At 33.8% G+C, this 24,195-nt stretch overlaps 1 protein-coding gene across 3 annotated transcripts; it reads right to left on the bottom strand.

The window, feature by feature from the left end:
* Positions 1 to 86: 86 nt before the first annotated feature.
* On the bottom strand, positions 87 to 24,090 carry LOC123714941 (E3 ubiquitin-protein ligase RBBP6). 3 transcript variants are annotated; one of them, XM_045669635.1, is made up of 18 exons: positions 23,602 to 24,090; positions 23,295 to 23,526; positions 22,827 to 22,938; positions 22,598 to 22,725; positions 22,298 to 22,464; positions 21,618 to 21,708; positions 20,286 to 20,383; positions 19,924 to 19,968; positions 18,873 to 19,010; positions 16,776 to 16,813; positions 16,432 to 16,503; positions 15,361 to 15,413; positions 15,079 to 15,186; positions 14,271 to 14,630; positions 13,987 to 14,076; positions 9,044 to 9,226; positions 7,750 to 7,815; positions 87 to 2,886 (listed from the first exon to the last, which is right to left on the bottom strand). In XM_045669635.1, the coding sequence occupies exons 1-18, from the start codon at positions 23,765 to 23,767 to the stop codon at positions 252 to 254; spliced, it is 4,782 nt and encodes a 1,593-aa protein (XP_045525591.1). In that variant the 5' UTR covers positions 23,768 to 24,090; the 3' UTR covers positions 87 to 251. The 3 variants fall into 3 exon arrangements, with proteins under 3 accessions (XP_045525591.1, XP_045525592.1, XP_045525593.1); XM_045669636.1 differs by lacking the exon at positions 18,873 to 19,010; XM_045669637.1 differs by lacking the exon at positions 14,271 to 14,630.
* Between the last annotated feature and the right edge of the window lie 105 nt (positions 24,091 to 24,195).

Genomic DNA, 24,195 nt, shown 5'->3' on the forward strand with positions numbered 1-24,195 from the left:
CAAATTCACTTTTAAAGATCAAGAATTAGTCAAAGTTAACTCTACTACAAGTATTGTTACGGCTATAAATAAAAAATTAATTACTTCTAAGTAAGATGTATTCATCATTTATTAGTTAAACATATGACTACAACACAAATACATACATAATATTAGTTTGACTTTAAAATATTCAACCAAGTCTTAAGTTACCCGATACTAAAAGCGACGCAATTGACATTGCGTTTAGTTATAATTTGTTAGATTAAACATTACTTATGCTTTGATTTTTTCTTTTTCTTGCTTGACTTTTTCTTATGTTTACGTTTTTTCTTTTTTTTCTTATGGTCCTCAGAACTAGAATCAGACTCACTTTCACTATCGCTTGCTGCACGTTTCTTCTTCTTCTTAGTTCGCTTCTTTTTCTTCTTTCGTTTACGACCATCTGACGAAGAGGATGACGATGAATCATCAGAGCTTGAAGATGCGGTATCTGTATCTGGTCTCTTTCTAACGTTAGTTAGATCTAGTTTAATTGTTTCATTCTCAATCTTGGGTTTCTTTGTCGGTGTTGGGCCTGGGGACGCAGAACGTTCTCTTTTCTTGCTAGACTCTTCTTTGGTGTCGGTTTCAGATTCGACATTTTCATCATAATCCGGCTCAAAGTGTGCTTCGTCTAGCGTCGACTTTTTCCGTTCTTTATCGTTGGTCGAATTGAATTCAGAGTTATCATTTATTTTGCTACGGCCAAGTTTTTCGTCGTTAACTTTTCTATCTCCGTGTAATTTTTCTTTCTTTTTATCGTGATAATTTTCTCCTTTTATATTATCTGTTTTGACTCGCCTGTCCGTATTGCGATCTTTGGACCCAATGTTTCGAGTTTCTGATTTTCTACTTCGCTCTTTTTCCAACGTAACCCTGCGAATAGAAGGAGTTTTAGATCTTGATTTAACACGTTCAACGGTGCTATGAACCACACGAGGTTCTCTTCCTTTATGAACATTTTCAACTTTTCCACCTAATCTGTCTTTCACTGATATTCGAGGGGGTGGTGTTTTAGAATTTCTACTTTGTTTGTCACTGGATTCTAAAGTTTTTCTTTCTAGTTCAGTTACTGGTACAGTTATTTGAATATTATTTAACGTAGGTTTTGGTTGGTCATCCCCATATAACTTAACGCGGTCACTACTAATCTTCTTTATTTCTATTGGGCGCAACGAATTTATAGCCTTTGCGAATATAGCTTTTTCCGCCCGTTTAATTACTTCAGATGTAACTTTTTTGGAATCAGATTTTTCATCGGGAGAAGTTATTTCACCAGGTTCCTTCGACTTTTCTTGGTTGTCATCATCCACTTCCCACTTTGATAGCTCCGGCAATGGAGCCAACACCTCTTTATTATTACTGGAGGGAATTTCCATATCAACTGTCAATTCATCAGCAGCCGGTTGTAGCTCAATGCCATCAAAAGGTTCTTCCTTATTAGCAGTATCGGATTCTTTCACTTCCTCATTATTGTCACCTGTTTCTGATTTTACATAACTCTCAGTAATTTCTTTATCTACAACTGCAGCTGTTTCGTCTCCATACAAGTCAACTTTAATATTTTCTACAAGCTTTTGAACATTTTCATTTTCGTCAGACGAAGGTTGTACTAGTTTGCTTTCTTTTTTCTCTGCGTCTCCTTTGATTTCTTCCACTTTATTGTGTTCAGTAATTTGTATTTCTTTTTGTTCTCCATCATCGTCTTTTTTATTTTCTTTTTCCTTCTTTTCCTTCTTGTCACGTTTTTTCTTCTTTTCTATCTCTCTTTCTTTTTCTTTCTCACGCTTTTTCTTTTTTCGGTCTTTCACTTTTTTATCTTTGTCTTTATGGTCTTTACTTTTTTCAGGAGGTGATTTGTCCCGACCTCTGTCTTCTTTTCTATCTCTTTTGCTTTCTCGTTCACGAGAACGACCTCTAGACTCGCTGCGATGTTTTTCACGTACATCTCGAGAGCGACCTTTGTTTTCTTGAGAGCCATGCTCATGACGATCTTTATCAATGTCTCTTGTTCGATCATAGTCACGTACACGTTCATCACGGGATTCCCGACTTTTTTCGTTGGCCCGCGGTCTTTCTGTTCTCTCGGGTATTTCGCGACCATCGGGATATCTTTCTCTAGATCTATCCTTTTCACGCCTAGAGCCAGTCCTACGAGACGAATTATTAGAACGAATGGCTTGTCTTCCATCTCTACTGGTATCATCTCTAAATCCTTCACGATAGTTAGGATCATGGAAGGGTGGAATTTGTTCCCTTGGATCAGCACTAGGAGGTCTAAAAGTTAGACTACTTTCACGGAAATTGGGCGGAATATTATCCCTATAATTTCCATCTCGATACGGTACACTTCTGAAAGAAGTTTCACGAAATTGTGATGGTCCACCTCTATAGTTGGCATCGCGATGAGCCACACCTTGATCCCTGTAAGGCTGTCCATCCCTGTACGGTAAAGGACCACCATCTCGATACGGGGCACCCCCTCTAAAGTTATCTCTGTAACGTGGGTGATCGAGATGTAGTGGTGGAGCATCATTTGATATTGGAGCTACAGGAGCATCTCTGTAACTTCCTGTACCATCAGCGTACGCCGGAGGACGATAAGGTTCTCGAAAGTTTGATGGCGGTAGCCTATCGCGTTCTGTACCAGGTGGACCAAATGGTGCTTTTTCGAAAGGTGGTGGCTCGAATCCTGGTACCGGTGGATCTACCCCGGGTGGGATGTCGTCGAATGATGGATCAAAACGGCCTCGGTAACCTGGAGGAGGAACTTCGGGCTGAGGCTGGAGATTAAGACCCATGAGCGGAACTGGTTTAGCCCCAAGTGGCGGGAACGTGGGGCCAACATTGTTCCTAGGACCATATCTGCAAAAAATATGTAACATGTTAGTATAAATACAAGAAAATATTACCTTAGTAAAACTATTGCGAACCGAACCTGACATTCATCAATAAATAGCGGAATTCGATAAAACAATTTGAAAAGTGTCATCTAAATTTCATGAAAGTAAACTTACATAATTAAATTCTTTAAATTAAACTATTTACTCAATACTACAATACTCGTAACCAATTTGTTACAGGTCATGTCTGCTGTACTGATTGGGCTTTAAGCTAATTAAATCCTTCAACAATTAGTGCAATTATGAAAAAAAATATTTCTGACTAATTTAAATATTTCAGATTGAAAATAGCACATTGTTCTAGTCCGTACTTATTCGCTTTTGAGATCATGGCTAGAAAAGTAATAATAATAAAATCTATCTGCCACTAAACCGCCTCTTTACAGTTGAATCCTTGCAAAACCTAAAAAAATCTATAAATTAGAGGTTTCATTAAAACCAATTATTAAAAACAATGTTTTATTACAGTAAGGTACATTGAAAAATCAAAACACAAAAAAAATTTAAACATTGCATTACAGTCTAATATGAAGACATTGGTAAAACAATTACATACTACTCTATAATGAACTTGTACATATGAATGTCAACTTTGACATTAAAATAATCATCACCTTATACTTTAAAGACGTCGAAGTAAAGGAAGCTTTCAACAATGAGTAATTAATTAGATAATCCGTCACAGCTCACAAGCAGGCAACTCTGCCTTCACTTCCCTTTAACAATTTTTAAAATATTTATACCACTAAGTGAAATATTAGCAGCGACTGGACGCATAACAACGCATATACAAAACAACTTGCCCCAAATGTAATTTCATTAATTGTAAGTAAAGTTTCACAATTTAAATACGGCTCTCGTTTAGTTTACATGTATTTATATTTGAATCATCACAATCGAATTAGCATAAAAATCATGCTTTGGCAAATATACAATCATGCCAACTTTCATAAATAAATTTATGTCCGTATCTCCGTAGTTTGCAAACGTTTCAAATTTATTTTAATGTGATACGACTACAGTTCACACTCATTGACATCATTAAACATCATATTTGACTTTAATTCAAATTTTTATAGAGATACATGCATCACCATGTACATTTTACGTCATGACAGTATAGACAATTTTTTCCTACTTCTCTTTCATACGCCGTAACCTAGAATAGTTTACATATGAACATTTAAGACATATTCATTCAGATCACCAAAATTTAATTAAACTTCGTTCAAATTCAACAATGAAAACAAAACAACTGGAGACGGACTTTACACTCTCACAAAAAAAACTCTAGTAAAGGAAAACATTTCAAATGTAATTCTCAGTTCAACCTTTATTCTTTATACTTCCTCTATTTATAGAGTTCTTAAAGAATGCATACAAATACTAGAATGTTTATAATTACAGATAAATTATATTAGAAAATACAAGCTAAAACGTAATAATAAAAGTAAAGCAAAATAACTTTTTTAAAACTTAAACCTTATTAAGATTATCATAAACAAGATTACGATAAATAGGAAGACTTATAAAACATATCAATATTATCATTAATGTTAGAAATATAGTTGTAAGAGCGACACGTAAGTAGCAAAGGATAAGCTAGTTGGTACATACATACGTTTATTACTATTAACCGTAAGAAAACATAGAAAGAGAAATTTATTTATTAAGTTATGAGCTTTATATAAATAAACAAGGCCAATAAAGTAGCGTCGGAGTTTTAACTGGAAATAGCTTCGTAAAAGATGATCATAAAGATTTCTAAGAAACCGTGTCTTACATTGTTTTTGAATATGACCCTTGTACTGTTAATACATTTCTAAATTGCAAACCTTTGATTCCTACAATTACTGTTTTAACATTTGAAAAGGATTATGAGGGCATTTTTACAAGCCTTGTTGACAAATTACTATTTTCATTGTAATATGTTAGTATATTTCATGAATTAAAATTTTATGATGTATATATAAAATTATAGAGTAGTCAATCTCCTTTACGCATTTGCAAATTCCCGTTATGATATTACGACAATACAACAACACGTGAATAGACAACTTACCATCTAATAAATATTTTATCATATATTAAACAATAAATAAAAATGAATGATTATCACAACAATAAAAACATTAAAAAAATACATAAGTTTACTATGATTACAGTGAATAAATATTACTCACCAATACATTAAATATAAAAATAAAATATACTCCATCATGTACCTACAAACATTATATTTTCATTTGAAATAACAATGTCAATAATAAAATGTGTCATAATCATTCAAGGTCATAATAGCTGACCTCGAATGACATAAAAAAAATTAGGTTACTGAAAGAGTAAGAACTTTTCATAATTATTCTCAATCTATCCTATGTTATTTAACTTATACTAATCAACAAAATTTTCATATCTTTAGCCTATATATCGGTGACAATTTTTGTATATTTCTTAGCATTATATAGCTCAAAATAAGAGAAAAATCCTTTCACAAATATGTACCGTAAATACAACGCTTTATTGTCTTACATAATTAAATTCATAATTCTCCAATAGTAAGAGTAGCAAAAGTATCACCACAATGTGGATAAATGAAACTAATATTTTTTTTAATAACTTTATACTAATATATAAGATAACAATTACATAAAGAAAATTTAGTCTTCGGTAGAAAAATATATAAACAGTATTTACTCGTATCGATACATCAGGCGTAATAATAGAAATATATAATGAAGACAAAAATGTTTCAGTAGTTATTTAGTCCCACCGGAACTTAATGCTAAATTATTTGTTTGTTTGCCATTTAGGCAAGTATATACCTACACGTAACCATATTGATTTCGACAGTAATGGGAGCTAGTAGGCGCTCAACCCCTAAGCAAGCAATAATGTATATTGTACGTGTATAACGTCATTGTGCAAGTGCATCGAATTGAATCGTTAAAAATTATATATCTAGATTACAATGTAGCTAATACATTACATGTTCTTAAATAATAATAAAGCATTCGAAAGACTCGTAATAATTAAAAAATGGGTTAAATTTTAATTACGCGGAGAAACAATTATGAAAACATACAAACCGTAGATTAATTAGATTCGTTCGAGATTCACTTTGCAAATAATTTGTGGCATAAACATTACTAAGTGGCATTAACTAAATACTATTTGTTTATCACAGCACTTCAGTCTTTTTAAATTAAAAATAATACTTATTGCGAAAATAAAAGAACTTTTAATAGGCGACAATAATTACACAATAAGAAAACTTAACTTACACTTTTAAATTGTTTCATTATAAGCTAAAATTGTACACAATAAAATGTTTGTGAAAGTGAAAATTTTTTTAACAACGTAGACACTATCGGTATATGTATATCTGTTTTGTGTTTACATTTTCATAGAATAAACTTGCTTTCTATTAACAAAATCGTTTAAAAAATCCGTTTGCTAACTTTTGACTTTCTAAAATGATTAATTACACGTTATTAAATTATTTCTTGCGAAAACATTCATAAATCAGATAAACTCGTATCAGTGTCAGAATATGGTAGAGATAGTACAATTTATAATAATAATAGTTGAAGTTTTCAAATTTGAAAAATTTACTTACAAACATATTTTTATTTAAAAAAAAATAACAAGTACTAACGACTAAATAACGAATATATTGATATGTTGTTTAACAGCACACTACGTAAAATTGGGCTTCATATCTAACATTTGTCGTTATTCATCTTCAAGAAATCCTATAAAACCTATTAACTTTTACAAATCCATATAGTACTGGAAAATGGTTTGTAGGCAAGTTCAAAAGTAAGCTAGAGCTTGATCAAGACTCGCTTAAAAAAAAAAACTTAAAATACATATTAGCTAAATAAAATAAATACATAATAAATGTTTACTTCAATGCTTGGACCAATTTAATTTATTATATTATTTATACTTATTTAAATAATTATCGAGAATTCCATTTAAAACATGATGTATTTGACTACTAAATAAAATATAATTGTACATAAGAAAAAAACTTCATACTAAAAACTATATATGTATTAATATCACAATTCGACTAGTAATAGATCTATTCTATAAAAATATGCCATAGGAAAATCGTGTAACAAAGCGAGTAAACGCTCCTTCATGTCGGGCGATATCGGAATCACGAACCGTCGTCCTGATGGCGTCAAGCTTTTTTCACTTCAGTAAGATTAAACAATGGCGTCCGTTATGAAGATCGAACTAAAAGCTCAAAGCAGTAGCTGGCAGCTTACGCACACATTTGTTTAATTTGTTATTAAAACATAAAGAGATATATATGTATTATATGTTACGAACTTTCTTTAGAACGTCTTAGTAAACGCAAGGTAATTTTATTGCCGTCTTTTTTACGTTATACAAATCTCTCAATTGTCAGCAACGCTTATAAAATCGATGTCCATGGGCTGGGCTTGCATTTATGGCTGTCCTTCAGGATAGTTTGCGATATTGTGAAATCATATGATCTGTATTGAAAATGCATTTACTCTCATTTAAACTCGTTTACACAGTATAGTATCATCGTTACATTATCAAATAACAGACTTTATTTAACTAAACATTATTTACTATCGCATTTGTATGTAAACCACGCCATTGGGAAATCTTCTTTATCTCGTACAAACTACGAAGGGATCTTCTCAGCAACTCAGCAAGAATATTCTTCAAAAAACACTTATACCTAATACCAAAACAGGTTAAAACGATTGAATCGCGACGTCCGCTTTCACTGATAAAGACAGGTTCAATCCGAAATGCGCAATTTAAACTGATATCGTACCTGCCTCCGAAGGATGGCTCACTACGACGCGGCGGCGACAACAGTTCGTCGTAAACACCCGTGAATCTGTAAGGAAATTTTATATTTAGGACTAGAATTCGTACCACAATAGACTAAAATATTTTAAAATGAGAGACTTGATACTTCTCTCTCACTCTCACGTTATCGTCAAATATTTTTTGTTAAGGTTTCTGGAACTTATTTGACCTAAACTAATTAGAATGTATCGTTTCCGGTGTTCGAAATACCTTAATGTTGCTTATTAAGTGATAGTCTCTATCTGTGATAGTCTGTAACTGGGTCTGTGTCTATATATACTATAGTGCACCTGTATTTAGATATTAAAGTTAAGGTGCAAATCGGATGACCGATAAATAGAATGAAATAAAAAAATACTAAATATGTGCGTCCGTATGTCAATTACATATTGGATTGGATTTGTCTCTATCAGGAATTAATTCAATAATCAATAAATTTATAACCTAGACAAGCGTTCGACAGAGTTGAATATTACTGACTGTCATTGAACACAAAATGCTTATTATCTCGGTGATAACATCTATTTTAAGAGTTGCGAGATTTATGACCTAAGATTCGTTACTTCAAACAAAGGGGGATTTTGAAGAAATTATTTCGTCAAGAATTGGGCTTTGGACAGAGAGAGAGATAGCACGAAAGTAACGATAATGAATTAAGCTGAACACAATGATATAACAATGTAGATCGCTAACGCGAACAAGGTCAATACTAAATTTACTTAAGAAATTCAAATGCACTCGTAAGCGTAAGCGTTATAATAAAATCCGTATTTGCGTGGACAGAAAACTATTTTACTAAACAGCATAAGCGATTCAATTGTTCGTAATCGTATGTAAATTGAATAATTGTAGACCAGGAGATCGGTTCTTTGGAATGCGATACATAAGTACTTTTTACAAGAGTTACATATACAGCGGAGTAAATGCTAGAGCAATAATTAAAATTACACAAATTCTAAACCTTTATACTCTAAGAGTTTGTATGGGCTAGAAGGCAAGTAGGCACCTTCTGTGCCTGACATACACTGTCGACTTTTTGCGTCTAAGGCATGCCGGTTTCCTCACGATATTTTCCTTTAATGAACGAACGAGTGTTAAGTGCACACATAGACAGACACCCCAGGGATGAGAGTCACACGTTGAAGCCACTAGGGCAACACTGTTCTACTCTGTGGGTTACAAGCTTTGAAAATAGCAATGTGATTAGCGGAGCATAGTCGCTTCTGACCTATATCTAATTTGATAAGGATAAATACCTATGTGGCGACATCTGCCTTGGCGAACGAGCAGCACCTCGAGGCGGGGAGCGTGGCGGCGAGCGGAGCGGCGAGCGCAGTGGAGTACGCACCACTGAGCGGAGTGGTGAGCGTCCAACAGGAGAGCGCAGCGCCGACCGATAGCGCAGCGGAGAGCGGATGCGACGGCGGGGAGACGGAGACCTGAAATGTATATTAATGTTCAATCCATTTTCTGTCCTTTATAACCGACATCAAAAAAGTCTTAAGGAGGTAAACAATTCGACGTATGTTTGTATTCGTGTATTTTTTATACCTGTTATTGTCGTGAAGCGGTGATGTTGTTTTTGGTTGAAAAATGTTATTTTTACAGTAAAAAAAATTTACAATTTAGTTAAATACAACGAAATCTGCATTCTTCTTATATTGTTTGTCGTTTTGTCATGGTTGCATAGATGGAATTTCTCATGAGCGATAATGACTTTTTATTTATAGTATATTTATTTATTGTCTCTGCATATAAATGCCGCGAAAACAATGCAAAATGTGCGTCAATATCAACCGAAAGTCAGTTCTCGGACTGCAGCAGTTGCACACTGCTCAAACAGAAATCACGAATATGTGTGGCCAGTAGGCCATGTAGGCCGTGAAAACATCACAAAAATAAACATAGACGCTAAGGATCAGGACCAAGAAACAGTAAAAAACGATGTTCTAAAAAGACCATTCAAGACGTCCAAAAAAAGAATATATACTGCGGTATGCCGATTAATTAGATAATATTTTTAATTCAACACAACCCACAATATACACAATCTATACAATTCCAGGTCGAAATCGGTCTACAGTATAATATTTAATTGTAGAAGCCAGTGAAAGCGTGAGACAGCGCTCGCGTTGATTAAAAATAACAAATATAAAAGCTAGTGTCGCTATAACCCTTGGCCTTGGGCCCAGATTTCTTTTCATTTATGTTTCGTGATATTTTTTTCGAATATATAGCGAAAGCAGATTAGCCATCCTGACAGACATCGTCGACTTTTTGGGTCCAACTCATTCCGGTGTCCATATTACAAATTCAAAAATCAATTAAAGAAATCTAGATTTTTCTTTAAATAAATATTTTTGAGATAAACCCGCAGGCGGTAATAAGATCCGAAGATCATAATATCCCAGCACATCCAAAAAAATTATCATACATTATAAATTTCATAATAAATTTTATCTGTCATATATAACTAGTCTGCCCATAAATACTATTTTTTTCAATTTTGTAACATTATGTTCAAAAACTTGCTTTATCGAATAGTATACACTCATCCGAATATTCCCTATTTTCATGCCAAAATTCAGATTATTTCGGTTACTGTACAGCATTTCTTGAGGAAGGCAACGGAGCACTACAGCTGCCGCGTCGGCAGTCTGCCCGTGCGACCGTTATTTCTATAGCCTCGTTCCTACCTGCTACTTGCAAGAGAAGAGAAATGTGCGTGGCAGGATAGAAAAGGATCGAGAAGCGGACATCCGCGAAATGAACGAAAAAGATCCGCAGGTTTCAAGGGAACAAATCGACACGATATCGAAACGGATCTAACGTTTGCGAGCACTTCGGCAGCAAAAATCTTGAAAAAGAGTCCAGAGTTTGAAGTCCGAATCGATCAAACGTATAGTGTGTCAAATGTGATTTTGGAGTTCTTTTTGGTTTTCGGTTCTCCCGGAGGGCAATACTCAGCATGAGTATTGATTGAAGAAGATTCGTGGTGTGAATGGCGCAAGGCCGAGGCCACAGGAGAGGAGTACACCCATCCACCAGCACTCGACGAAGACGTACAACAAGTTTCAAAGCCGATTTACGATGATCTAACAACGGAGGATCTTTTATATACGATATACGGGCGCGAACACTCAAAACAATAACGAGAGCTTCAATCACTGTGTGTGGCAGCTAGCCCCAAAGCACGTATTCTGCGGCAAGCAGATAGTAGAAATCGCTACGCAGTGTGCTGTGTGCACCTTGCAATAAAGGTTACGACCCAATTTTAAAAAAAATTGGAGACGATGGTATGCACGATAGGGCCGAGCGCCGCAGATTTCGCCGCTAAGTAAGCGCATCATCCAAGCAAACAGCCGGTCGTCCCTGGATAGCAAAGAGGCGAGTACAGCTCGTCGGACTGAACAATCCATTGAGCACGATCTTCTTGAAGAAGCAGAAGGGATATTGTATGGACCTGGCATCGCTGATTGACCGTAAGTAAACGATTTACCTAAAATTTCCTCACTTGAAACTTTGAACGCGTTTTTCTCGAAACAGAATTTTTCAAAACGGTGTCCAACTTGGAGCGCGCAATTTTGCCTATTTATTGTAAAAAAAAATGCTAAAATCGATACTTTTTGTTCAAACCGGCGCCATTTTTGCAACAAAAAAAGCCTCCATAGCACGAAAGCCAATTATATATCTTTTTGTGTTTTTTGTTTCAAATCAAAATTGTGACCCCCAACGTGGACACCACATCCAAGTGCATTTTCTGGAACAATTGTTTCATAATTTTTATAGATATTAATTAATAAATAAATGTATCTCTAAAAAAAATCGCGAAAAACAGCGATTTTTCGGGCTGTCTCACTGGAAAGCTCCCTTAATCACTGTGAAGTTTTGTGCTGTTGAGTTTAGTGCCAAAAAATCCATGGAACCTTCAGGCAGTATGTACATGGTTTTTAAATCATAACTACACTTTTAGAACCAGTTTTTCATTCATGAAACTTTGACCATTTTTGAATTAAAATAAGTTTGTAGAGTTCATTTGAGTATCAGTTAAATGGAGTTGAGCTGTATTTTTCATTTGAGGATGTTCTATGAACCTTCTACTTACATTATCATGAAAAAAACCTTCCGCCACTTTCCGCCTCCGTATTTTATTGGAATTTTAATTCAATGAGGTTTTTAGAATAAAAATAACAAGTATTTTCAATTCTGTAATAAAAACAATGGTTATCTTTTGTTGGAAGGTCCCAGTGTTGAGTCCTCGTTGACTATATTAAGAGAGGATATGCTTAGCATAATAAACTAGTGTAAAGTGAAAAATATATGCAAAAAAACCTGGATTTTCTCGAGGAAAATCTAACCGAAATTACGAAATGCCCAAATAATCGGATCAATTTATTCCGCGATAGTTTAAAGTCCTTTAGACACCAATACAAATGTATGTCATGAGGCTTTGGTCATAGAAACTGCAATTACAATCGGATAATTGTCAGAGGAGGCTGCAGAATCTCGAAATAAACTTTCCGTTGATATAGGCCTCTGCCTGCCTCTAGCCGACTGCCTCCAAGACTTGAAAAATCGTCTCCTTCTGACTTCGGATGTCTTCCTGAGCTGCAGCAGCAGAGTTTTGATAAGGAGCCACAGGAAACCGTCTCATCAGAAGCTCTAGCATTTTTGAAACCAGACGAGTGTTGCAATTACGAATACGAGTATTTTATCGCGAGAAATGAAGGTCGCGTATTATAAAACAAGACCTGAAGCTCGGTGCTTATCGTCGATAGACCTAAATCAATCTTTACAGTTAAATAGAGTGGATCAATCAAAATGCCTTCCATCGCGACACGTAGGTGAAAAGCACAGAATTATCCTCCTTACCGATGAAAACATTTTCACGATTGATGCAATACAATAAGCAACATGATAAAGTGTACGCTCACAGTTCTAAAGAAACTGCCCAAGTGGTCGGAAAGGTGCAACCTGGTCATAATCCTGTGTCAGAGGGGGTTTGGTGGGACTTATCAAGGAGTCACAAAACTACATTTTTCGTGAAAAAGGAGTGAAAACGTCAGCCAAAGTGTATCAAGATACAGACCTGAATCATGTTGTGAAACCTCTAAGCAATACACTTCTTAAATATATACCGCAGGATTCTGCACATGGTCACAAGGCTGGAATCACCCAAGCTGGGCTTGACGTTGGCTTCCGGAGTTTATAAGAGACTGGCCCTCATCTAGCCCAGACCTCAACCCTTGATACTTCAAATTATTATTTAATCTGTTTGGCCACAAGCCAAGCCAAGCCTTGTATAAAAGCCAAAGGTGGCCATTACTGGTCGACTAAGAAATATGTATAGTAATATATATAGGTATACATTTTAATACTATATTGCTTCATTAAAAAAAATTTTTTTTTTCAGAAATTCATTTTTAACAGAACTTATGGCTGGACTAGGTATATATTGTTACACTTTTCTTCACTGATTCAATATTCACTTTAAAATTTTAGTGATTAACCCGGGTGCGCAAGTTCAGCTTGTTTTTATATCCTTTTCCCTACTTCGACACGATCCCCTCCGGGCTGATTATGACGTCAGTTCCATAAAAGCACAGAGTAAGTAGACTGAACAACTGTGACACATGCGCTCTTACCTTAAATAGCTTGATTATATTTCTTTAACTAAAATGAGCAGTGTTTATATAATTAAAAAGCTAACAATATAATTTAAAAAATAAATCAATCAATGGCGCTACAACCTTTTTAGGTCTGGGCCTCAGATTCTGTATCTGTTTCATGATCATTTGTTAATCGAATAGACAGCCTTCTGTGCCTGACGCACGCCGTCGACTTTTTGGGTCCAAGGCAAGCCGGTTTCCTCACGATGTTTTCCTTAACCGTTCGAGCTAATGTTAATAGAAAGAAAATCCATTGGTGCACAGCCGGGGTTAGAACCTACGACCTCAGGGATGAGAGTCGCATGCTGAAGCCACTAGGCCAACACTGCTTTAAAATATATATCATATACATATTTTCAAAACGGATAGCGGTTTACGACAGCTGTATTATGCAAGGAATTAAAATTTTTCAACAATTATTAATTTAGTTACGTTACTTTAAACTATATTCAACGAGAGAGAGATCTTTGCTTCTTAATTTATATTTTTTAAATTTGGGAAGATACGTTGCAAGTATCAAAATTACATACCGCGACAACGACACAGATCTGTCCCGTGAACGTCTTCTACGCGGCGACCACGGAGAGCGGCGCAAGCGCCCACGCGATAGTGATCGCGATCTGAAATAAAAATTTACAATTTAAAACAATTTAATTTGGATAAATAAATAAAAGGAAATAGATGTGCGAGCTTATTTGACTGGACATGCATACTAAAAATGGAAGCAGTGAGCCAACATCTACCTCAATAGCAGCCCTATAAACCATAACCATGCCAAATTAGAGAGCGCAATGCGAAATACAATGTAACGAACCTAGAATATCTTAGGCGACTGGAGCCACGGCTACGAGGGCGGGCGCGAGGGGACCGTGATCCCCGCGGAGGGCGTGGCGATCGGGAGTCCCGAAGGGGCCGGGGGGAGCGGGATACCCGTAGGGGGCGCGGTGAAGGGGACCCACGCGGGGGTCGGGGAGATCGAGACGCACGCGGCAGACGTGGGGACCGAGATCCTCGTAAGGGGCGGGGGGAACGCGACAGCCGCTGGAGGCGAGGCGACCGCGAAAGGCTCCGCGAACCCGATTTCACTCGACGCCGCTCCTCTTCCCTCCTTTTCGCCCGCATCTCCTTCTCGCGGATCATTCTATTGAACGCCTCCAGCGGGTCCTCGCTGCGCCTGCACCAATACACGACACTATTAATACGAGTACTTGCCACGTACTTTGCATGGAAATTTAACAGTCAATGTAGATGTATCGACCCCACTCAAATGCAATTAAAATTTCTTTCAGCTTGATTCTATAATTGGAGACACCAAACTTTTTATTAAAAAGCAAATAAAAAATCTAAACCCTTGATATTAACTTTCTCAGGAAGTCGTTCAATGACTATTTATATTAATGGTGTTAAATCACAAAATCGAGACTAAAACAAAAGTTACAAGATCGATCGAGACAAAAGAACCTTAAACTCAAAGAGAAATTACATACAATTCTCTTTCAAAATCAATACTAGTATCAAATATGTTTTTTTTTTATAAAAATAATATTTCACCGACTATAAACTTTTTTCGCTTTAAAAAATAACATTTTAGAAAATTTTAAATTTATATATATAACACTTACCCATTTGGAGAATCTTTGATTCCTGGCGGTGGAGGTTGATAGGGGTCGTGATGCGGGAATCGTTCTGGATATGGCCTTCCCATTGGTCTGCCGTAAGGAGGTGGCGCGCTAACGAGATTAAAAGCTAATCATGAAAAATTCATACGCACATTTTGTTTTAACTTATAAATTTTACTGATCAAAAACTTTATACCAAGTCGGAAAATATCCTTAGGAAACAGCGATAAAAACACCCAAAACGTTTTAATTACAATAAAAATAACATAGTCATGTAATATTTACCCGTAATGAGGCTGTGGTGGTATAAAAGGTATAGGTCCACGATTGTACACTCCCTGCAAAGAAATTATTTTTTTAACGAAGGAAACATCAGGGATTAGACAGGGTTAAGACTTGATAACTAAGGTTGCCAGATTAAAAAATAACCTAACACAATATGGTTATAACGAATCATACTTTTTAAACTCTATCTTTTGTAAATACAAATTTTAATTCTTCATAATGTTTTCCAGGCTAGTAGATATTATAGAACCCAAATGTGTGTCTGTCCTACTATTTCATTCCATTTCACACTCACATTCCAACACGACAGAATACCTGGGCTCGCTTCATCGAATGAAAATTTGTACTTAGAAATCTTATATTGTTATGGTGAAAAACATCAGCACATTCGTAATCTTCAAAGATTTACGATTCTGAAATATACTGCAATATAGGTTCTAGTTATTTTTAATATGGCAACGTACACACAAAGATAATCATAATCTTTAAAAATGATGAGAATCACGAGCAGTCATGCCCTAGTCTCATCCCTGACGTCGTATGAATTCTACATGTAAGCACTTGCTCATACAGTGAAGATCTTAAATCAGAACCTACTTTTCTATAAAATAAAAATTATCAAATAAACGGATACAATCTAAGGCCGAGACCTTCGGATTATTATTACTTGTCGGGCTAATTGCTAAATAACACTACATTTCAAACATATAATGATGACAATAAAGAACAACAAAGCAAAAGGAATATTATATATAGTCATCTGTACTTCGGTACTCGTGGTTTCCCCAGCGTTCATTTATCCGTGCAAATTCATTTTAATACTTTTCGCGTCTTTGCAGTATTTAGCAAGTTCCAGGTTATTCCCGCTTGATAATATTATTTATAAAGCCTTTCTCAATGAAAAGATTTTCAACTAAAAACCAATATGAAGCAGTAGCTCTAAAGCTAGCGCGTTCAATCATAATATTCCTCTTTATAACAGTTATACGTTCTTACCTTATAAAGAGGAAACAATTAAATAACTTTCGAATTAAAAGATTAGGCCGCTGTTAAGTATAGAATATATGTTACCTGTGGCGGTATATTCGGATCCCTTCTCTCGTCAATCGTAGGTGTGCTAGACCTTTGCTCATCCTTTGACCTCTATTAAAAATAATGACTCGATTTAAATTATATAAAATTTGAATACATTCTATAGTTTTACAATTTAGCTTTAAATACTTAATTTCACATTTCTCTGCATTTAAAACGAAAAAAAATATACAATACCAACATTGTATTGTGTGTGTGTGTATTAAGAAAATTCGTATCTTTAATCTAGGAAATTCGAACCGATTGGTAAAATGCATTACTTAAAGAAAAATTTCAAGTTGAAACATGTAGAAATAATTCTGGCTTTACTATTAAATACTTACATTGGGAGGTATTTCAATTTTCAGGGTTTTAGGTGGTCCTGAAACAATAAATATTCATCATTAAAGATGGCTTTCTAAGGATTACGATACTAAATATTCCAATTTTTTTTTTAAATTATTAATGATAAACGTAGTTAAGAATGTTCGGTCACGTGAATATAATTTCACGAAAACGAAACGACTATTGTGCGCTGCGTTCGGTTGTGATTGGTCAACAGCATCACTAGTTGGATACGCATTGACGCGCGTCATGAAACGTCATGTCGTAATCGAATTACTTCCGTTTGACTAATCACAACCGAATCCAGCGTTCCGATTTCTGTCACGTGTTTTACATTCTCACGCCCGTAGAATTTCTTATTTTATAAGCAAATTAAAATTTGAGGCTTGTAAGAAGCCTGCAAATGATAATACAGCACATGCAATTTATAAAAATAATAAAACAAAGGATTTGTTTCAGTTTTATACAGTGCTTAATTTATGCTCCTATACCTATTTATATTCGAATAAATAAATGGTATTAATTTTAAGATAAAATATGATTTATATTTAAGACAATCTGGTAGCAACAAGTGTTTTAAATAATTATGTAATATATATAAACACCAATCCGATCTCCATATGTTTATTATTACTACTAGGAGTTGACAAGCTTAGGATAATCTACATTAGCTTTAATATAGGTAGATTACACAAACATTTCTCTAACAAATTTACGCGGATTTATACATAAAGGTCACATAAACAAACTTATACAAAAATAACACAATATAAAATTAAGTTATGAAGCTACTAGATTTAAAAAAAAACTAATATAGCTGCATTAGCAAACATGAACTGTTTCTACTGATTAATTTTTTTACACATTTTTAGTTAAAGAATGAAACTCCAACAAGCCCATAGTTTAATTGTAACCCACCCAAGCCAAGTAATTTCTTAAACTGATGCGGTGTGAAGTTTAAAAAATTTTAGCTATATTGCTCACGTAATATTGTGTCATCAAGTAATATAACTTGCCATGACCTTCTATAGTATTATATTTCGATTTAATAGAAAATTTTATTACCTTTATATAGAAAGAGTTCCGAAGTACAAAATAAAACAGTTTGCGTGACATTCGTAAATATTCAGAACAACCTTTCTCTTTTTTTGTAAATATCTTTGATAAGATTTGTTTGTAAGTTAAATTACATAAAAAAATATAAGTGTAATATTCGAATCACAATTAACTACTTCTAAGCTTAAATAGAAATGTATATGCAAACATTAAGAACAATGGGCTATTTGACAAACAAAATTTTAAACAATTTTCGATTATTTATTAGTCACTATAGGACCTACACAAATTGTTATTTAATTCTGTTACTGCTAAGGCTTTAATACATAAATGTTATCTTATAAATAGCTAATATTACATATCATATGAGAGAAGAATAAAGATTTTTGACTAAATAAGGACAGTGTTCCTACACACAATAGCTGTAAAAATAATTTCCCAATTTACTAAACTAAGGATTTTTTTATATCTCAATTTAAGATACCTTAAACCATAACAGGCAATACTAGCAAGATTTTAAGTATACTTTATTGAAATAATTTCAAATTACTATAGAATTTGTGTTATCTATTCAAATGTATCTTTCATAACTTGTGAAACCCGGCAATGGCGTCGCACTCATGACGAACCATGCCAGTAAACACGTAAACAAACATCAAGTTTTTACGTGTTAATTATCATTCTTAAATTACACAAATACAATCCTATTTGTAGATCGAAAACTCTAAGACAGTTAGCAATAAGCAGACAAATAAATATTATCTACTGGCATAATTTACCATAGTCGATATAACTGTAACAGTTTCGTGTCACATGACTTTTGTATAAAAATCAATATTTTCAATTATCCATTTTGTGATTAATGGTCGACTCACTATTACTTTACTACATAACATTAATTTCCTCATACTGTCAAATGGCTCATTGCAAACATCAAGTCCATGCATTAAAGGCCGTATCGTGACTGCATTGAAATTGAAAAGATTTTGAGCATAACATGCAAGCGTGTGATGTATGCATGCAAGGTTAATCATTTATACCGTATCGTGATCGATGTTCGTATCGTGGGCGTGGAGGGGCGGGGCCCTGCGTGTGCGCCGGTGGCACTGTCACCGTAATGTTGTCGTCCACGGAACCGTCGGATTCATCCCTTCTCCCGCCCCTTTCCTCTACCGCGTCTGACACACATGTTAAACCACTCAACACACATGGACTAAGCTAGTTATCTTTATATTATGTTCTTAGTTTAATTTCTGTATTAACATATTATAGAAAATATAGAAATAGGAAATATTTTTTTTTTACTACAAAAAAAATACACCACAGTTAGTGTATTTTATAGTATGGAGGTAGAAATTAAACTGTTAAAGTAAATGTGTATAAAATACGGCAATTTATAAATGTCTATGAATCTATGGGCATTGCAGTAGAGTGAAGATGTATGTTTGAAGCCTTGTCCAGTCGTAGTCTTATATTATAGAGATGTCAGTACATATAAACGTCAGTACATATAATCACAATTATTAACACTCGTGTAATAACCATCATGAACAAATGCATAATCGTTACTTATTAGAAAACTAAGTCTAATATTAAAGAATTTCATTGTTCACATATGAAACTAACGATACACGGTAAGTAAATTCGAAATAACTTTCGAATAGCCCCCTTAACAATCAAATTGCCCCCTGTGGGGCGTGGGTTCCAAATTCTAAAACACTGGTAACTGCACTCGTTTAACGAAAGTATACTTTCTCTCTTATACTTGTTTTTATGAATGATTATGTGATGAATGTCTTGTTTATGCCATGATATTTCATATGGTACCGATTGTATATAGTCATTTATTATTTATATACATTTTTAACTCTATCTGTTGCTTTGACATTGACTGGAGATTGCTCAGTCCATTTTTTATTAAAATCACACAATTAGTTACAAATGACACACTGAACAATTATTACTATATTTAGGAGGTTATTTGTGTAATGATTGGAATCTTAACACGCCATGCTATGTAAATATAAAACATAGTTTAGAAAGACAAATTGTAAAATATTAAAATTTATTTAAAAAAAAAAGTATATTCACCATTTGCTGAATTCTTTGGTGAAGCTGAAGGTGCTGGAGCTTGTTCTGGAAGAAAACACATAAAATTACGTTAAGTTTCCATAGATAACAAATAATCTTTAGGTAAAACAAAGAAATTTTCTAATTCTCAAAACTGAAAAACAAAATATGTATATACAATTAAATTAGCATGAATATGTTTACAACATTTATCACCATTTTCTATATATTTTAAGACACAAACGGGGAACACACTCTAGACAAAGTAAATCTCCATAATCTTTTTACAATTTCAAATTAATATAATTTAAAAAATAATTCTGAAAACCTTTCATTATTTCATAATGTATTTATTAAGATTTAATAATTAGAAATAGTTTTACCTTTCTGTTGCGCTGGCTGAGCCGCTGACGGGCGATGCGGTGCTCGTCGACTATACCCTGTCTGATTACGGAACGACGATACAGAGTTCCTCAAAAACCTGTTAAATATAGATTTTTTTATCAATAAACAACAGCAATATATTCAGAAAAAATATATATATAAATATTTTTAATATTTTATTTCTCACCCTGTGCAACTTGCGTTATGTTATTGCATTATCTGTATTATTATCAAAAACCAGTCGCTCTAGAACCAGGCGGTAAGCCTCACATTTATGTATCTGTTTCAGGATACTTTTTCATTAAGATTAAAGGCATGCAAAGTTTGCTTAAATAAGAAAACATAAAAAACATTTCTTCTGTAAAGACAATTTGTGAATAAAGAAAAACTAAATCAGCTCTTCTCTGTGTGATTGTTTAATACTTTAATTATTATAAAATACTATTTACGACACTGAAGAGACATTTTAATGGTGTTCAGAAAATTAAGAATTGTTGTTACATGGAGAAAGGAAAAACGTATAGATAATCAATGACTACTAAGTAGTAGTAGACTAATAAGTATTAGTCATGGTCTTCTCTGTGTGATTGTTTAATACTTTAATTATTATAAAATACTATTTACGACACTGAAGAGACATTTTAATGGTGTTCAGAAAATTAAGAATTGTTGTTACATGGAGAAAGGAAATACGTATAGATAATCAATGACTACTAAGTAGTAGTAGACTAATAAGTATTAGTCATGGTCTTCTCTGTATGATTGTTTAATACTTTAATTATTATAAAATACTATTTACGACACTGAAGAGACATTTTAATGGTGTTCAGAAAATTAAGAATTGTTGTTATATGGAGAAAGGAAAAACGTATAGATAATCAATGACTACTAAGTAGTAGTAGACTAATAAGTATTAGTCATGGTCTTCTCTGTGTGATTGTTTAATACTTTAATTATTATAAAATACTATTTACGACACTGAAGAGACATTTTAATGGTGTTCAGAAAATTAAGAATTGTTGTTACATGGAGAAAGGAAATACGTATAGATAATCAATGACTACTAAGTAGTAGTAGACTAATAAGTATTAGTCATGGTCAACAACAGTCTACACGTGTAAGCAATCCTAATTTGTAAACAAAAGAACGCAGCTGTAGTTATTACTATTACTCAATTGTTGTTGTTATTAAGAGTGGGTGTAATGCTATGTAAAATGTATCATTGTATGGAAGACAAGCTAAACCAACCAAAGCCAATTGATTTTGACGTTACATGGAGTTTACACTGTATAATACTACAGAGAATATTATTGATCATATACTAAACTTACCTATTGGGAATTAAAGTAGTAGGTGCTATCTCCTTTTCACGACAATCTGGACATTCATGGTCTTCAGACTCCAACAAAGCTCCACGTATACCTTGAAGCAATTTATTAACATGACAAAGAAGAATAACAATATTATTAGATATGAATAAGACAAAAATATATATTCATAATAATTATTCAGTTGCGCTACCCAGTATAGTTCTTAGATAGCATTTGTGGAATGGTTTTGTTTTAGCCTCATTAAAACAAAACGTCAAACAACCTTACCCCTTCTGCACCAGACAATGTTATCTAGCCACATTCTAAAATGTCATCAAACTTAAATCTAGTTGCAAGTTTGACATATTTGATAGCTCCCAAGACATGGCTGTACCTTGAGATACAAATTCGAACTGACGTAAGACCTGCTGGTTTCCTCCCAAAATTTAGCTTCATCATGCCAATATTAATTTTATTAATAAAACTACCTCGGAAATTGAGTCAAAAACTAAACCATTATGTCAATATTGCTCATTATAGATAAAACCCTTCATTTATGAAAAGTTTACCTATTTAACTTAATTTATATTTGTAATTTTGTGAAACTAAATGTATAAATAAAAATATATAAAGACTAGAGAGGCTGTTTCCGTTGCATTGACAAAAACTGTTTTAAATCATAGCTTCAAAGTTATACTTACATTCATCACAAAATGAGTTTCCACAGCATGGTATCATGACTGCATCTGTAAGAAGGTCCCTGCACAAGCTACATATCAACTCATCAGGAATAGTTGGTTCAGGGGCCGCTGGGGTGTTGGGCAATGTTTCAGGCCCAATTGCACTTTCTGATGCTAAGTAGGCCTCACTGAAAATACCAGTCAATAATTAATATCTAGTTACATTTCTTGGTGTTATATGCATTCTTGTTATTGAAGTACAAAACTAAAATTCATATGCAAAATATTTATCATTATTCTTATTTCACCTATTTAACTCACCGGTCTACAGCAGGAACTGCAAATGTTCCACTTGGAGTCATCATGGCTCCAGGAGCTTTTGGACCATCAACAGGAACCATAAAACTGCGAGGTATCCCTGAACTTCTTCTTATTTCTATTGGGTCACTCTAAAAACAAATTGATTAACTGCAGTAGGCACTATTGTTAAAATATAATGATAAAATAAACACAAACCATTTAAAACATTAATTGTAAAAAAAATACTTACAGAATTAGCTACTGGACAATCTTTAATCCAATGGCCTCTATTCTGACATTTGAAACATATATAGTTACTTGGAACTGCACCTCTTTGATTTTGACCACGTATCTTTTGGTAACTAAAATAAATTCTTTTTTATTATAATCAATAGCGACATATTTAATCTATATTAATTTATAACTTATACGATTTTTGCGTATGATAATATAAATTCAAATTTTCCAAAATATTTTTAAACCTATTTAAATTATTATTATACATAGTTTTATTTTAACTTTCAAGGGAAGGTATCAGCTGTTTAACAATAATACTTTTGATGGGAATTTATCCTACTGCCTCAGGACTAAATGCCATAAATAAGCAAGCTAAGTAAAGTTAACATGCTTTATATATATAGCTTGTTTAGAGTGTTTGGTATTGCATATAATAAATATATGAACCTTATAGTAATTTTTTAAGTAACAGACTACTCACTTGCTTGGGTCGTAATCAAAAGTTGATTGGGTAATCATAGCATTAATCTTGTCCTGCTCACTGCCCTCCATGCGAGACAGATCTGCCACCCCTTTATTAACAGAGACATCTTTTACAGGTGCTCCTTGACTGTTATTATTGTCCCACTGTTTCTTTGGCTGTTGAGCTAAAGGAACTCTGGCCACCAGTAAAGATGTATTTTTGGGAATTAATGTACCATCATCCACATACACTAAAAGAACAAACATATTATAATATATGTTAACCTTAAATTTATATCATGTAATAAATCAATTGTGTATCATACCTTCTTTGGTCTGAGCATTCGTTATCTGAAGGTCAAAATCAGAAGTTTTTCCGATACGCTTTTGCTGCGATATAGCAGCTTTTAAGTCCCCTACTGATATATGTAGGCCATCAAAGGTTACTGTATCGTAATCCAACGCACTTTTAAATTTATAATGCACAGACATATCTGTTTATAACAATAGTATAAGGTTACTTTATCTAACATGACACTGTCGCCTTTACGATTTTCATACACAGATTTATTATAGAAGTCACACTCATAAAAAATATAACCACACAAATAAAATAACTGTTTAACACCGGTTTTATCTCTACCTATATATTATAAAATATCTTTGTTGTAATACTATTTAAATGTATATTACATAAGTAATAAATTATAAGAATACAATGCACTTATAGCAGTAAATTCATATTTTCCATTTTTCATTGAGATTTGAAAATTACATGAAAAGTTTTGTCAATTAATGAACGCCAAGCGGCCATGATGCGAATTTTAACAAAAAGTATGAGATTAGATGACGATTGACGTTTTACCGTCAGACAACTTATGGTGGTTGACAATTGGCATATACTTTGACATTTATTGTTT

This window comes from Pieris brassicae, chromosome 10 (genome assembly GCF_905147105.1).
Source record: "Pieris brassicae chromosome 10, ilPieBrab1.1, whole genome shotgun sequence".
NCBI lineage: Eukaryota > Metazoa > Arthropoda > Insecta > Lepidoptera > Pieridae > Pieris > Pieris brassicae.